Source organism: Meriones unguiculatus, chromosome 10 (genome assembly GCF_030254825.1).
Source record: "Meriones unguiculatus strain TT.TT164.6M chromosome 10, Bangor_MerUng_6.1, whole genome shotgun sequence".
Lineage (NCBI taxonomy): Eukaryota > Metazoa > Chordata > Mammalia > Rodentia > Muridae > Meriones > Meriones unguiculatus.
The window spans coordinates 36,224,669-36,240,888 of record NC_083358.1 but is presented as its reverse complement, the minus strand read 5'-3'; the positions used below and the strand labels follow the sequence as shown (position 1 = coordinate 36,240,888).

The window sequence follows — 16,220 nt, the reverse complement described above, 5'->3', positions numbered from 1 at the left end:
TCCAGCCTCCCTTGTAGGCTAGTCTTTTTAGAACAAGGAGGCGCATAGTTTACCTCCCTACCCGGGGCTCCAGTATGGTGGCTAGAACAAACTGGGCCACAGGTGACCTTAGGAAAGGCACTCACCTATGGATGACAGAACAGAGCATAGAAGGAGCAGCAGGCTCCTGTGAGTCTGTGGACTGTCCCTGGGACCTTACCCCCATGGACTTCTTTAGTGATAAGCATTCATCTTTAGCCATTATGCCTCCTAGACCCTCTTGCTAGCAGTCAAATGCAGGTTCCACACCCCTTGGACCCTTGTCTAAGTTATTGCTTGTTCTAGTTTGCTTTCTATTGCTGTAATAAGACAAAACCAACTTGGGAGAAAAGGAGGTTTATTTCATCTTACACTTCCATGTCACACTCCATCTTTGTGAGAAGTCAGGATAGGACTTGATACAGAGGCCATAGAAGAACACTGAGTCCAAATCATGCTATGCTTTGGGCTTCTCTTCTTCATATGAGATGCACCAACAACCACAAAGGTCCCTGCAAAGGAGTAATTCTGTCCAGCTAAAAATGCAATGTTGACTTAGGGACTGTAGACTCTGGCTAGTGGGAGAGTGGCGTCTTTTGAACACATACATTACCCCTGAGAGAGCAAAAAGAGCTTTCAGATCATGACAGTGGCTGATGGTACTTCTAATTCTACCCTAGGAGGAGAATGTTGGAGTGAGCTTAGTGACCTAAGCTTGGGGCTATGCGACATACTGGCCTTGTGATCTGGACGAGGTCCCCAGTTGCTTGTCTCCAAGATTGAGCTGACATCTCTGCCCTACCCCAGTGTTAAGAAGCATATGAGAGAGTGTGTGTGTATCCTTGCTCAGAGCTGGGGAGCTTCTTAGGGGGTGCCTCACCCAACCCCTCATCATACAGATGAACCAGGGTAGCCTGAAAGTCAAAGGTTTGGTCTGAGGTCACAGGGTAAAGTAGTGGCAGGACATTGAGACCCATATCCTCCCCACTACGGTATCCTCCCTGCCTGCAAGGCAGTAATGCCATTATTATCACTGCCACAGTCTGTATGTCACAAATTCTCCATTGCTGCTGTAGGGCTTGTGCAACAGGAAGGTTCATCTCATCCAAGCAGTTCAGGCACAGTTTTCGGGCAGTAGTGTGTTCCCAGGTCTCTTAAGTCTACTTCAGGCCTGGAGAATATAATGGTGAGCAGAACAATCAGAAATCCTTTCATCAGAGTCTCTAAGCAGGAACACAAAGGGCAAGAGGGCAGTTTAGCACCATAGATAACAGAGAGGGGAGTTCTGGGCGGAAGGAACAGCATACTAATTCCCTTGGGAGTGTTCTTGGCCTGCTAAAGGAAGAACAAATAAGCCAGTGTGTGGAGCCAGACACCCAGACCAGTGGAAAGAGAAAACTGGGGAACTGGAGACAAGTCAACAGGAAATGGAGAAGGGTCTTCTAGACCATAGCGAGAATGTTGGCTTTGGAGCCCAAGCTAGCCTTAACTCCTCCTCCTTCTTCCTCCTTTCCTCTCAAGTACTGAGATTACCAGTATGCCCCAGCATAGCCAGCAGGATTTTGACTTTAACTTACCCACTAAGTCTGTGCAAAGCGTGAACCCACGTCAGAAGTCTGGGGTGCCCTTGGTGGCAGGCATCTTGTGTGCCCTCCACTTCAACTCCTGAGTCTGAATGTAGTCTGTAGCGTGGCACTTGGTTCCCTACTGCAAGCACCGTGGACCTTCGAGACGCTCTTGGATCCCGAGTCCCAAACAGGGTTAAACTGGACTTGGGTGGGTGTTTCTCGGCCTCCAAACCCCAGTCGAGCAGGCTACTCGGCAGTGTTTCTGAAACCAGCAATGCTGTGGAGACCGACTGACGGGGGAGCAGATGGGGGAGTCATCAACTCAGGGTTTCTTTTTTGTTTGCTTGTTTTGTTTTGTTTTGTTTTCCATTGCTTACAACTCCAGTGCTCATCCCTAAATCAGAGCAGGTGGCCTTCCATTCAGTCAGTGATTGTCCTTTGCTTGCCTTGTCTCTCCAGAGCATGAATGGATTATGCGCCAGTGACCGTCCGTCTCTCTGTCCATCTTTAACTTTGAGGCAAACAGCCTTTGTAAAAACCAGACCCCTGTATAAATCAGATTTTTCTGTGTCATCTGCTTCTTGCCCAGGCTATTTAATTTCTAAGGTTTAGAAGATCAATGGCTTTGGCTCTCTACCTTTTATTTTTATAACTATGTTTATCACCCATGTGACAGCTATTATCTGATTCTGAATAAATGGAATTTTTCCAAAGATTTGGAAAATCCTAAGATTTCTAAAGATTTGCAAATCCTAAGGTTTGCAGGAACAATTTTTTTTTTTGAAACATTATAAGTGCATCTAAAAACCACACTGACTTGAATTTCTGGTCCTAAGTTATTCTAGAATCTTTCTGAAGTTGGAGACTGTTCCATGTAATTTTGACTTAGCTTTCAAGCAACAGGGAAGTCATGAGATTGGAAAGGGTTATCTTTTGTCAATCATAGCCCTTTGTGGGGTGCTGTGCTGACAGAGGACAGTGGAGAGACCGTATTTTATGGCTGAAAGCAGGGCTCGATCATACCCAGTGGGGATTTTGTTCCAGTAATTGCATCCAATTGGACCTTCTGCCACGGCGCAGGTACGGCATTAATAACACTCATTAAGTCATATGCCCGTGTGCTTTCCCTCCCAATGGCTGAGTCACGGGCAGAATATATTTTCTTCCAAAGTGTTTGTTTTCATTGTTGCCCTTTAAAAATAATGAGTTCATTCTATTCCCTTGCAAGGAAAGCTACTCTAGCCTGCTTTGAAATTGTATATCTTTTGTCGAGCACATTTCTGCAGTGCGTCCATAGCTTTGTGTGCTGGGGAACCCAACCCGGCTGCTCTTAAAGCTTCCAACCAAGTTGCCTCAGACTTGATACATAGAACCGCCAACCCGTTTGACCTTTATATTGTTACCCTTGGGCAGGTAGAAGTCATGCAGGTTTCAGGTGACCCTATCATGTGACCAGAGATCAAAGGTCAGCAGCTCCTAAATGTTCTGCTGTCAAGGTAGCCCATTCATCACCATCATTATGCAACTGACAAGCCGACAAATGAACCTGGGATAAAATTATTCTCAACCTTCTGCCTCCTGGATTTACACCCGAGAGGTGGGCCAAGCAGTCTCACGTATTAAGTGGTTCCATGGGCCTGCCAGCATCTCTGAAGTAGAGGGAAGGACCTCAGGATGCTCTGAACCCTAGAAGGTCACCAGTTGTCTGCTCACAAGCCCAACTGGATATCTACAAAAGCTATCCTGTCTCTGGTTTCCTCTGTAATGAGATGAATTCACTGTTAGTTTTGTGTGAGCACAAAGACATCCTGTGTGCCCCCGTCACATCCCTGTCTTGGTATCTTTGCGGTCCTTTGGGAAGGTTTACATGGTGCAGTGTTTGCCCTAAATGGCCTGCTCCTAGAAATCACTTATAAAAGTTCCGATTCTTGGGGCCCTCCTCTGGAGAGTCTGACTTGGGTCTTATGTCCTCGGAAAACTCCTTTTAATAATATCCCCAAGGGACTCTTTCATTGTTTGCATTTTTGAATAGTACAAAGAGCTTAGGATTTGGAGTCAGACAATTCTATCTTTAAATCCATATTCCATCATATGTTCAGTTATAAAATCTTGGGTTGATCAGTTAATCTTCTGGGCTGCAGTTCCTTCTTGAGGACAAGAAACTTATGTAGAAAATTTGTAAAGTATATATACACCCAGTGTATTACTGGTGGTCCTTTTAGTGCCTTTTTTTTTTCCTGTTTTTTTTTTTTTGTTTTGTTTTGTTTTGTTTTGTTTTGTTTTTTTGGTCTAAAGATTGACACTGAAGGAGCAGTGTCAACTCTGTACTTCTCCCATGGCAACAAAAACCCCAATAACCCTCTAAGGGCTATTTTCAGAGAAATGGGACTGAGAGTGAGGGCCATGCCTAGACTGGGAGTGGGGCAGAGCTCTGGCTGAGGCAGCTCACACTGGTAAGAGAACGAGGGCGTGCACTCTAGACCCCTGTAAAAAGAGTGGAGATGCCTTTGGGCCATAATGTGACTATAAAGTGTCCCTGACTTAAAATGGCAGAAGCTCTTACAGCCCCATCTCTTTAACTCCTGACCTGGCTACACTGTGCGAGCACTCCACCCCACCCCCTCTCTACGTGAGGAACCTCTGTTCGAGTTCATGAGCCAGAAAGACCAGAAGCCCTTAACAAAGAAAGTCTCTTCTTAGAATCCCAAAGTTGGAAATCTTATTGCTCTTTCTCCTTTAAAAAATAAAACAGAACAAAAACACTTGATGCTTATTCTCTAAAAAACAACTAATAGTAAGGAAAATTCATTTGGGCTCATGGCCTCAGAGTTTCTTGCCTATGGCTGGTTGGCCATGTTCCACCAGGCCTGTGGTGAGCAGGAACATGATGTCACTAACTGCTCACCTCATGATACATAGGAAGGTGAAAAACAAGAGCAAGGGGCTAGGGACAAGCCATAGCTTTCAGTGACATATCTCCAGCGATCCTGGGTTCATTCAATTGGGAATTCATCAGGGGATTAATTTATCGATTGGGTCAGCACCTTTATAATCCAACCACTTACTTCCCTAATACCGCACCTCTGAAATCAGACCTTCAAACACACACACCTGTGTGTGTGCTTCATCTCCAAAGCATGCCACCCATAGTTATTGGGTGATGTAGGGTTAATACTATCTTTCACACAAATTAGGAGTTACCTACATTCTGAAGGAAAGATTTGGGAGCTCTCAAAGGGCATTACACAGGAAGTGCCCTCTGAGTCTCAAGAAAATATGGAGAATACAATCCAGTCCCCACAGCTGGCTCTGCCCAGCTGCGCCTTTGCCCAGCCAACAGAACAGCACTCTACAAACTCATCCACATACTGACTATTTGGCCAAGATTCGGACAGCAGGCTGTCTGTGTGTAAGAACCTAGCCAACTCTTGGGCAATGCCTGCTTGGCACTGGTGGTATCATGATCTTGATATTCAAAAGTGGTTTTGGTATATTTGGTATCTGGAGCCATTTTAAAGCAGCCATTCACCCTTTTGTTTATTAGCCTCCTCCTTTCTTCCCACAGTGTGAAGCCCAAAAGTAATTTGTGTACAACTACAAGTTAAGCCCAGGTTGAAGTGGCCGTGTTTGAAAAGTTTTTTGTACTGGCTGCTAAAAACACACATTAAGTTGGAAGAAAGAAAGATGGCGGGTGGGCAAAGGCTGGCTTTTCCTCCTGCTGATGTGTGTTGACTTTACTGATTTGATTGTCACTAACGTGACACAGAGGCAGGAGGAGAAAAGCCTTTCACAGGGAGAGTGGCCATGCCTCTCACTGAAATTTAGTTACGAACTGCTTCTGTGTCTGATAAACCAATTCATGCAAAATTGGTGAGCTAATTTAGGAGATCATCTTTATAAAGTAGACCATCATGCTGGCCGTAAGATAGGGTGGCTCTTCACATGTAACATTTTCCGTAATGTCATACTAACAGTAACAAAAATCCACAAAGAGGGTTTAGAGTGCCAAGGCTAAGTGTGTGTAAAATAAAGTATGTATACATATATACGTGTGTGTGTGTGTGTGTGTGTGTGTGTGTGAGAGAGAGAGATGGCATAGTAAGGCCATGAGAAACAGTCCAATGAGAATGGCTTGAGGTTCTATTTTAAATAGTGGTTTTAAGATGGATGTGGATAAATCCATTAAATTGCATGTGGCAGGGACAGTGCAACCATGCTAGATAGAAAAAGCTGCATCACTCTGTGGCAGCTGTGCAGACTGTGGTTGCCCAGGGAAGTTGAGTCAGACAGCTTCTGATCTCCAAATTCTTGAAAGCTGCATGGCCCTTTCAGCCAATATTTCCTGCTTTTCTCATGGTGCTACAGACTCAGGCTCTGGGTTAGTGGGGCTCTTTCCAAGGTTTCTTCCCTGAGGCCTCATAAGCCTTGAGACTGATATGTATTCTGAGAGAATGTGTTTGGATAGGGCTGCGATCCTAAAGCAGTCTCCCAACTGACTTCTGCACCATCACCTTCTCGTTAAGCAAAAATCCCCGGTGGAATTCTGACTTGAAAAATACACTTCATTGGTCAATTAGAGATTCTCTAGTAAAGGAACTAACTTAAGCTAGCCTTGCTTTTAGAAGGCATCAGTTATTTCCTTTCTATTCCCAAGTCCTAAGAGCCTTCCTGGATAACATCGCATTATCGGCTGCATTTTAAGGCGAAGGTGTGCGCTCTGTGGGAGGTGGGTATGTTGGCATGATCACGTTTGTGTGTACTTTGCATACTTTAGAGGGTCTCATAGGCACGACTTGATCTCATCTCCACATAACCCAGCAGAGCAGAGGGCCGTGCACTTCATGTAACAGCTGAGAAACCTGAGCGCAGGAGATATTTTCTCAAGGTCACCCAGAGGCTATAATGAGAGAAGGCTTATGCACCCGAAGGCTAAACAGGTATCATTTATTTCTGTAGATAACGCCTGTTAGAACTTCAAAGTCCCAAGGATAAAAAGAAAGAAAAGTAAGGTTGTTCAGTCGTTTGTTATAGCAAGTGGTGTGAAGTCTCCGGAATATATAAGTTTGGCAAGAATAGCTAAGTAGTTGATGGACAGGATCTATTTTGATCTAAATGGAAATCCATAATAAACACAGAATATAAGGCAGCTAGCTTCTGCGCAGGGTCTGGGTCCACCCAGCTTCCTGCCTGCCTTTGGGCTAACCTAGGAATCTAGATGCCAGCCCTACCTTTCTCCCTCCCTCAGCTTTCTGCAAGGGGAGGGGGACCACAGCACTGAGTATTGGGCTTTTAGATGACAGACTGTAGTTATTTTCCTGAGTGTTTGCTTCCCCGTTTCCCAGTAAAGAACTCTCATCTAGTGGTTCATTTTCTTGGCTCTTCTTGTCTTGTGCCTAACAGTACTTCTTCATGAAGTTTGTGTGTGTGTTTAGCTTGTCCATCCTCATGAGTCTATTAGCAGAAACTATTTGTCCTGAAACTGTATCATTGTCTGGAGAGTATCAGAAATGTTACCTGTCCTTCTTTATTTGTTGCAAAATTTAGGGACAAGAAAGAAGACCATATGTGTTTTCTTAAAATCAATGTCCAGCACATTACTGTAAAACCTATTGATTAAAAACACAAAGTATAATGTTAGTCATTTAGTCTGTGAAGTGACGCGATAAGGGAAGAAATTTATCCCCTGACTTTTGCATTAACCTTTATTGACTGCTTGCATACCCATAATTAACACACACTTTAGCTAAAGTGGTTAATTTTAGCATGGTGGCCAGTGTTCACTAATGTAGCTGCCATCTTGATCACCCAGATGTAAGTGAAGCCCTGGGGGAAATCAGTGAGTTACACCTCAAGGTGGGGGCTGTGAGGCCTCTGGACCAGCCAGCTTCCTGCACTCATACCGGGTCCTTCAGGGATAACCTGAACAGCAGAGAGTTTGAGGGTGGCCCATGGAGTCGTTTGAATAGAAGTCAGGTGAATTTGGGAAAGAGGGATGAAGGGCTTATAGATTTTGGGGGTCTGGGGGTTTTTGTTTGGTTGGTTGGTTGAGTTTTGTTGTTTTTGTTACTGTTGTTTTCTCCCTTGAAGTGTTTCAAGAGAGGGGCAGGACTTTTGAAGGAGACACATGCTTACTTGCTAACTTCAGAAGCATCTAAAAATGGAGTTTCCCCCTTAGGATATAAGAATGGATGTTGGAAGGGGGAGCTGTGGCTTTCATGCTGGGGAACTAGGGACAGTAAGAGCTAGGAAGAGCACTAGTTGAATGGGGTCTTTTAGACCTTCTGGAAAGATCATTCAGCTCTGGCCAGGAAAACTGGCTATTTCCTAGCAGAAGCCCTTGAGTTCATAAATTCACAGGCAGATAGTCTGCGTGCCTGCTGCACAGAATCCACAGCTGCGTGGACGCATAGTAGGACCAGGACATGGATCTGGTAAAATGTGAGCAGTGGCTGAGTGGGAAGAATGGCTGGTGTCATCAGGATTCTTTGGGTTGCAAGTAACAAAACAAAACGAAACAAAACAAAAACTACCTCAGACAATAAAAGCTTGAGAAAATGCGGTCTGCAGAGACTTAGCCCAAGTGAGCCTTCCCCAGCTGACAGTAGGGATTAGCACCCTGCCTCTGGTGGCAAGGAAGTAAAATAACCATGGGAGGCCAGGCTTGCCCAGACCCAGAGAGGAGTATTTTCCCTCAGCTCCCACATCAAACCTCTTCGTCCAGCAAGAATTAAGCGCCTCTCCTAACCACCTCCTCTGACTGAGAGTAGCCGCGCTGACCATACTTTGCATTTCTAAAGTACATCTTAAGACACTTGGAGTCCCTCTGTTATGCACGGGACTGTAGGGTAAAGGGTACAAAAGCAAAGAAACAACCCCACATGGGTTCCTGTGTTTGCTAGGTCCACGTGGCTCAGCCACCACCCAGAAGGCCTGATACAGAGACCTTTCTTGGTGGGGGTTGGTAGCTGCCAGTCTCTTTGAGTCTTCACATGATAGTCTGCCGCTGCAAAGTTGCTGCAGCTTGACCGGGTAAGCCTCCCTCCTGTCTGGGACTGACTTGCGACAAGATTCAGCCACAGGCCGTTCCATTCAAAGCAGAAAGAACTATGCCAGAGCTATGAGCTTCCCCTAGAGAACCCATCCAGAGGCCCCCACTGAGGGACTTTGAAAAGAGAGAGCCACCCACAAAAGGCAGGACGTGGGCAGCATCTCTTGTCTCTGACTGGCTCTCAGCGGTAGGAGTAATGATAAAGTTAATAGTTACTGTGTACTGGGCGGTCTTCCAAACACTATCTCTGTTCATTCACTCAGTCACAGCAAACCCATAAATCAGAGTGTTATTACTGCGGCATGTACACACACACACACACACACACACACACATACTCACACACTACACACCCATAGGCCAACCTGAACGGAATATTTTCCCAGATTCCTCAGGCATGCTTGAAATAATGATTGATAATACTATTTTTTTGTTGTTGTTGTTGGGCATACATGCCTAGAATAAAGTTTCATTTAAAGATAGGCACACGCACACACACCTGCACAGATACACACACACAAAGGTGAGCACCAGTAACTAATAAACAGAACCATTTTAACAGTCTGCTGCAAAAGAAATTAGATGAATTTGAGTTGTCCTTCTCAAAATACCTTCTGCTCCATTCACCGAGGCTAGTGCTACACGTGCCTTCAGTGAAGAGGTGAGCTGAGGTGGATGACAATGACATAGGTGCTTTGATGCAGCCTCGGGCTGCTGTTGTCCTGACATTAGGTCAGGAGGACCGTTTACTCCCGGTGACTCCAGGCCGTGGCAATGTGGACCAGGTAGCTCGCACAGTGTCCTCGCATGGTTACGAGAGATACTGGTGACTCATGTCCCGGGTGGGACACAGGATCCCATCACACTGCTCAGAATCCCGCACAATTCAAAAGTTGCAAATCATCTCTGGAATTTTGTATTGACTGACTGTGGGTAGCTGAAGAGGAATGCACGGACAACAGGGACTACTGGATCACTGCCATTATTCCCATTCCTGTCATCACCACTACACAGACGAGAACCCACAGCTCCATACAATAAAGGACTGCCCAGGCGATGTGTCCCCCAGAACCAGCATCTCTCCAGAGATGCTGCCCACACCGTGACCCCCGATGCTGCCGTCTTCTTACTGCCTCCTAAGGACACTGAGACCCCTGTAGACAGGATGATGCAAGCAAGAAGTTCAGTAACAGCTGAGCATCCTCAGCCCTTCCACACTGTAGCATAACACAGAACCAGATTGTGTGCTGGAGGTGGGACCGGGATCCCTTCTCAAACTCTGCTTAGTCTCTCACTGGCCATTGAGAAAAGACTATTACAGCAATCTTAAAACACCTGAATTGGACCCCGAGAAACTCAACAAAGCTTTGTGTCCCAACCCCTGTGGTATCAGTGGCTATGTATATACAGCTCCAAGCCAGGGTCTGTAGGAACCAGGTGGCTTCCTCCCAGCTATTCTTGGTGGGAACAGTAACAGCAAGCCAGGAAGGGGCTCTCCCAGAAGCACGGCCAGTGAGTGGTCTTGGCCACTTGTGCACACAGCTCTGTCATGGGTCTGAACATTTTTAATACTCTTCTCAAAGCGAAGAGGCAAAACCATTTGACAGCTGAGAAAGCATCTCTATTGACTTTTTACAAACCTCATGATATTCTAGGTGGATCGACACTTATCACAGCCCTTTAATCTGCCAACCAGGATAATATGTGCACGGATAATTTATCCACTGTGAGATTGAAATGCTCAATTTGGAATAACTTTCCCTACCCAGTAAATTGAGCATTACTCTGCGATTCCGGGGCCGAGAGAAAGCACAATTTAAAAAGCTTTGCTGGGTCCCTTTGTAATTAGTCGCAGCTTCCCTTGAATATTAATTTCCCCCTCGTCTTCTTCAAGTGATTTGGAGACTGTCACAGGAACGGCAGAGACGCACCCTGAAAAGGGCGACAGCGAGCGGGTGGGCTCCAGCACCTATTATGAAATAGGCTACCGAGCGCGCCCTCTGCCCCTCCACGATGTGTGTGCTTATCAGCGCAAACAGTTGAATATTTATGCTAAGAGGATTGTCAGAATCTGCTTCTGTTGCTTTAATTCTTGTTTTAAATAAATAATGAGAACATTTAAACACATTACTCTTCTTGGGGCCCCGAGGTCAGCTAATCTTATTATTTATGAAGTGATGTGCTCCATAATAGTAGTTAGTGCATGTTAACACACGCTATTATCAGGCTCTGATGCGGAGAGCCGAAGATATATTGGAATGTTACATGTAATGTACGACGGATTGAGTGCATAGGATGCCGGTATAGCAATTAACCACATGCGAAAATAGGTGTAAAGTTGAAGTATGCTTTCCCCTGGGAATCCCCTCCCCATTAATAATCCCCCAGAGGAGAAATGTCTTTCCATGAGGATCTTACCCAGTCCTATGACTTGGGGTGGGCGTGGCCACTCAACTGACAGCAGAGGGGGAGGGGACTTTCCACAGCTGTTGCAGACACAGGTTTGGTGCCTGTGCCCTGCCTATAAGAGCTCATTCATTACCTGTCCCATCCATGCCCTTTTCGATGACTCTCATTCTTCAGATAACTAGAGCTGAAGCCAAAGTGTTTCCCCAGCCCAATTTTTGATGAGCTCGGCTCTCTAAGAGGGTGGTGCCTCAGAGATGTGAGGGTGTCGCCCCAACTTTTTTCTACCAGGCTATAATTTAGCTGCATATGATAATTAATTTCTCTACTATTGATGAATAATCCATTTAATAAAAACCGTGATTTAAGTGTTTTCCTTGGGGACTAACTCTTGCTAGCCTCTTAATTTAATTTTGTGGAAGTTTCCCCACCTATTCATCAGTGGAAATGATTATTAACCTCTATTTGCATATATCCTTATAAACCTCTCTCTCCTTGGAGTGCCTTTTCTCTGAGCCCAGCAAGCTGGGACACTTGTAAATCTCCAGGATCTCCAAAGTCAATCCTGGTCTGTAATATTGTTTAATCTATTCTTGGACGTTTTAATGCAGTAAATTCAATTTAATCTTTCCCAGTAATCTAGTAATACATCGAAATCCCACAAACATTTAAATCTGATAATGGCTTAATCACACACTTTAAATAACTGTTGAGATAATGAAAAAATAATTCACCATTTTAAAGGCAGAGTAACTCAATTTCCCTGGTGATTGGCTTTTCTGAAGCCACTGGAGATAATACAGATCTGGGAATTGGAAAAACCTGCAGCTCCGGCGCTCGGAGGGACGGTTTTCCCTCGGAAATGTGCTCTTCCCGCCCTGTAACTCTGCTCCCCCTGCACCTTCGCCTTCACAGCTGTTGTTGGAGCTTTGGCCAGCACTGTTTCCCAGAGGCCTGGAACTCCCAGTGCTCTCCTCCAGGGGATTAACTGCCTGTTCTTCCTCTCCTAGGTGTCAGTCCCGAGTCGTCAGGACCTTACCAGCAAATCAGAAACCAGACTGCCGGCCATACTGGGAGAAGGATGACCCGTCCATGCCTCTGCCCTTCGACCTCACCGACGTGGTTTCAGAGCTCAGAGGCCAGCTTCTGGAAGCGAAACCCTAGAAGAAGCTCAAGTCTTAGGTGGAGAAGGAAAACAACCTTGGCTTTCCTCCCGAAACCTCGGACAGGGTAGTATATACTCCTTTCAACCTGTAGGTTATAGGACCTGGGTTCCAGTTCAAAACAGCTAAGAGAATAAAGCCCACAAATACTGAAATGTTAAAGAATTACTGTGTTTTAGTCTGATTTGATGTTAAATTAGACACCCCCCCTAAAAAAAATAGACACCACTCTTTTTTTTTTTTTTTTTCCCCTTGGGAGCACTTTTGTCCCCAAGGCCACAACAGGAATGCTTTCCTCTTTGGCTAGCCACCTCAGAGATTGGGAGTAGACCCAGCCATGGACCCCAGAACTGGAGACATCTCTCTCAGCTTCTCATCATGGTTTTCTAGCGTTTGGGTCATCCAAGATGGCAGCCACTGCGCACTGTGGCTGCAGACCTAAATTCAGCTTGACTGTAGATAAGAATCCACTCTTCGGCTGCCCCAGCGGGTGCTGTTTCGAGTGTTTCAGGTTTATGAGCCACCATTCCCAATTCCAGTTTTCTGTAGCAGCTGTTGCCATGGAGGAAAGCAACAAAAAGCAGTCGCTGGACAGGAACCTCTTTCCCCCTCAGAGAAAAAAACTCAGTGAGGGCCTGACTATGGGCCCTGTGCACCGCGCAGAGGAAGAGAAAGGAGGGATATAGGAAACAGGCGCGTCCTGTCTTGATGGGGCTTCCCTGATCCAATGACAGAGGCCAGCTGGTGTTTCTCCTAGAATTCCCCCATTCCCAGATACTGACAGGTGGCATGGGGTTTGCAGGGCCCAGTTCCCCATCCTGATGATGCCAGAGCATCAGAGAGATCAAGGAGAGATGTTAAGCCTGAACTCTGTTTTCAGGGTGCCAGGATTGACACCCCGCCCAACTCTGTGACCTTTGCATGTCCCTGTGTCTCGGTTTTCTCATCTGTATGGTGGGAGATGTGAAAAGTGCCAACTCCTAATGTGGAGATTAAGTGACATGACTGAGCTACCGGCCTAGAGCAATTTCCAGCATACCGCTAAGCACCCAGTATGTGTTAGTGCTGTGTGAGCTGACCTGGCAGTAGCTGTGTTCGTTCCCCTCAGCAGTCCTCTGCCGTCTGTGTCTCATGGCCCACATCTTTCTCTGCCGACCTGAGCAAGGCCTTTCAGTGGCCCCAGAAATGTTGACAGCAGTCAGCCCCTTCCCTCGGCCCATGACTTTCTTGTATCGGTCCGGACCTTCTGTATACGGAAGGGTATACAACAGTAATTCTTTCACTGCAGCCAGGATTCCGTTTGAGGTGCCTTTCTGCCAAGAGTTAGCCACAGAAGCTGCAAATTCACAAGCATCTGGAATTTCCTGTACCAGGGACCTGGGCCTCTCAGACCTTGATGTGTTCCCTTTTGTCCCTGAGCCATGACTTCCTCATCAGTAGAGACATGAGGTACATCCTCACAGGGCGCTGACAAGGCTGAAATGACCTCTAAGGGGGAAGGTGCCTCAGCTCTCACAGGCTGCCCGCCCCACACCCAGACCTCTTGTTTAGTAGGCTCCACGATATTTCTTCTCTGTCTCTCATTCATTAAATTAAAGTGCCAAAATTAAAAATTGGAAGACTCCACATAAAATAAAAATGTCTGCATCCTGTTTTGAAGTCAGGATACCTAGGAGCTCCTGGGTCTCCATACTCCTATGGCAGTGGCTTGGCAGTGTCTGTGACCTCTGTGCTCCCTGTCACCATTTTGTAAGCGTGCTCCCCAGCAGTGCTTTCTAAACCTGCTTGCTCACACCCTATAGTAGAAGGCAGTAGTGTTGAGTTCTCAGTATGTGTCCCTCCTGTTGGCTGTGTTCATGGTCTGCTTGTACTGCTCTGCTGTGTGCATCCGTTCATACACAATAAAGAACCAAAAGACGAGAAGCTGAAGCGTGTCCGTGCCTTCCTCCTCGCACACCGGTGGGGTGGGAGCCGCTCAGCTGCATGGATGGGATGGTTCTCACATCCTGCAGTTGCTCCCACCACTCTTCTACTGGCAGACAGGTTATAGTCCACTTGAGAAAAGTGGCCTAAGAGAAGCGTTATACTTGGGGTGCTGGCCTTCCTCTTTCCAGACTCCAGCAGTGTGGGGAGCCCTGGGTCAGATACTGCCACCAGTCTCTGTCTGCCAGGGGCTCGGCCATGGAGGCCCGGGCCGCAGAGTGACCCACTTAGGAATTTATACTGTCGTTAGGAGACAGACAAGAAACCAAAACTGTGTGACAAGATAGTTGTGAATGTTTGTGCGTGGAATGGAAACAACCAGGTGGGGCATGGAGGGGGGCCAGTGGCCAACAACAAGAGAACTGATAGACTGTGCAGGGGCCAGTAGGGAAGACCTTTCCAGAAGAGATCGCAGTCACAAAGACTCCAAGGCTAGGGATGGCCCTTGGAAAGGTGGCCTCAAGGAAGGGAACGGGCTCTTGTGGCCTATGCAGAGAAAACCAGGAGAGTCCTACTGTCCCCATTAGAGCAGACATGGAAACAACATTCCCTGGGAAACGTGGAGGATTTTCCAAGGGCAGGTGGGTGGGGACCCACTGGGTGAGATAGTTCCTGCTCTCAACCATCACTCTTGACTAATGCCTGGATCCTGAGGGTCATGGAGAGGAACAGGCTCAGTTCCAGGGAGCATCTTGGCAGCCAGAAATTCCGTGTGGTTAGAAGGATGCAAGCAGCCATGTCTGGTGTGCCGGGTCCAGGCCAAGTGGCACCCACGACAAACAGCCCATCCATTCCTGCTCTTACCAGCAGCCTCCTGCCTGATAGTTTTCGAGGCAGAAAGGAGTGGGGTCATGGCATGGCCTGTGACACAATTTTAGTAATAAGCTTCCGGGTCCATCACTAAGTGAATGGAGGGGTGCCAGAAGTGAGATTGCATGAGCCCACCCTAATGCTGGGGCACAGGCTTTGTGTGTTTCCAGGGAAGGTATTTTCCAGCGCAACTTTTTTTTTCCTGCTCTAGTTAAGGCTGATTTTCACCACTGGGCAAATTGCATACATTTGGATCCATGCCACGCTAAATACTGTTTATTCTGTGGATCTGTCAGAGGCGAGTGCATGGAAGACAAGGGGATTCTGATTTGAAAAGGCAATTCTCATCCAAACAGGTTCAGATGGAGCGAAGCGGCGCGGATTAAAAGGCGCTGAAGTGGTAATGCCGTTTATCCAGTTTGCCTTTGTTACTCTGTGATTAAATGGTATTTTTAATTAAGTTTCATTGGGAGCCATAGGTATCGAGGTGGTGAAATCAATTTGACAACCATAAAGAGGGAGGAAGGTGCGGGCGGGTTGTAGTGTCTGCCACCAAGACTGCTGGGAGAGCCACAGAGAGTCAGGCGCTCGGAGAACGGAGAAGCAGCAGCTATTAATGACTTCTGAAAGGGACTGAGGGCACTCAGGGCTGCCCCTGCGTTCGGGCATTCGGGAGGCTGTTCTCGGTGGTTGTCAGCAAAAGGAGTGCTCTTGCTGCCCTGAGACACCCGGATAGATTCGGGTAGCCTCCAGAGCGTGCTGGCAAGTCCAGGAAAGGGGCTGAAGGGCCCATTCCTGGTTCTGTCGTATGTACAATAATAAAGTAGAATGTCCTCCCAAGGCCCGAAGTAGCCACATCCATCATCTTCTACTCTCACCTCCTCCTTTCTTACTGCGTGGTTCGCTCTCCCTCCGGGACCTTGCCGACACAGGTTCTTTCCGGTGGATCCAATGCAGGAAGCTGGTTTCCTTTGCACACATCCTCGTCTATCTAGTCGGCATCTGATTTCCCAGAGCCTCTGAGTCCTGAGTGACAGTAGAGTCTTCTGGGCACAAACTTCCTGGGTCTGCACCAGTTGGGTATGCGTGACCCCAAGGCCGCCTACCCTTTCAACATAGTAATGTAACTACTGCCTGAGCTGGTCAGGAGGACTGAGCAAGTTCACATGTTTGTAAAGTGCCACGGCGCTGCCGGCCGTGCACAAGTCTTCAGGAGGTGCCAGC

General features: G+C 46.9%; 1 protein-coding gene across 2 annotated transcripts in view; it reads left to right on the top strand.

Moving 5' to 3' along the window:
* Positions 1-14,126, top strand: part of Fto (FTO alpha-ketoglutarate dependent dioxygenase) — a 359,978-nt gene extending 345,852 nt beyond the window's left edge. For both annotated transcript variants that reach the window (XM_021631121.2, XM_060392230.1), the window contains exon 9: positions 12,051-14,126. In XM_021631121.2, coding sequence (XP_021486796.1) covers positions 12,051-12,204 — 154 coding nt within the window. In that variant the 3' untranslated portion in view covers positions 12,205-14,126. The remainder of the gene's footprint in view (positions 1-12,050) is intronic.
* The last annotated feature ends 2,094 nt before the right edge of the window (positions 14,127-16,220 follow it).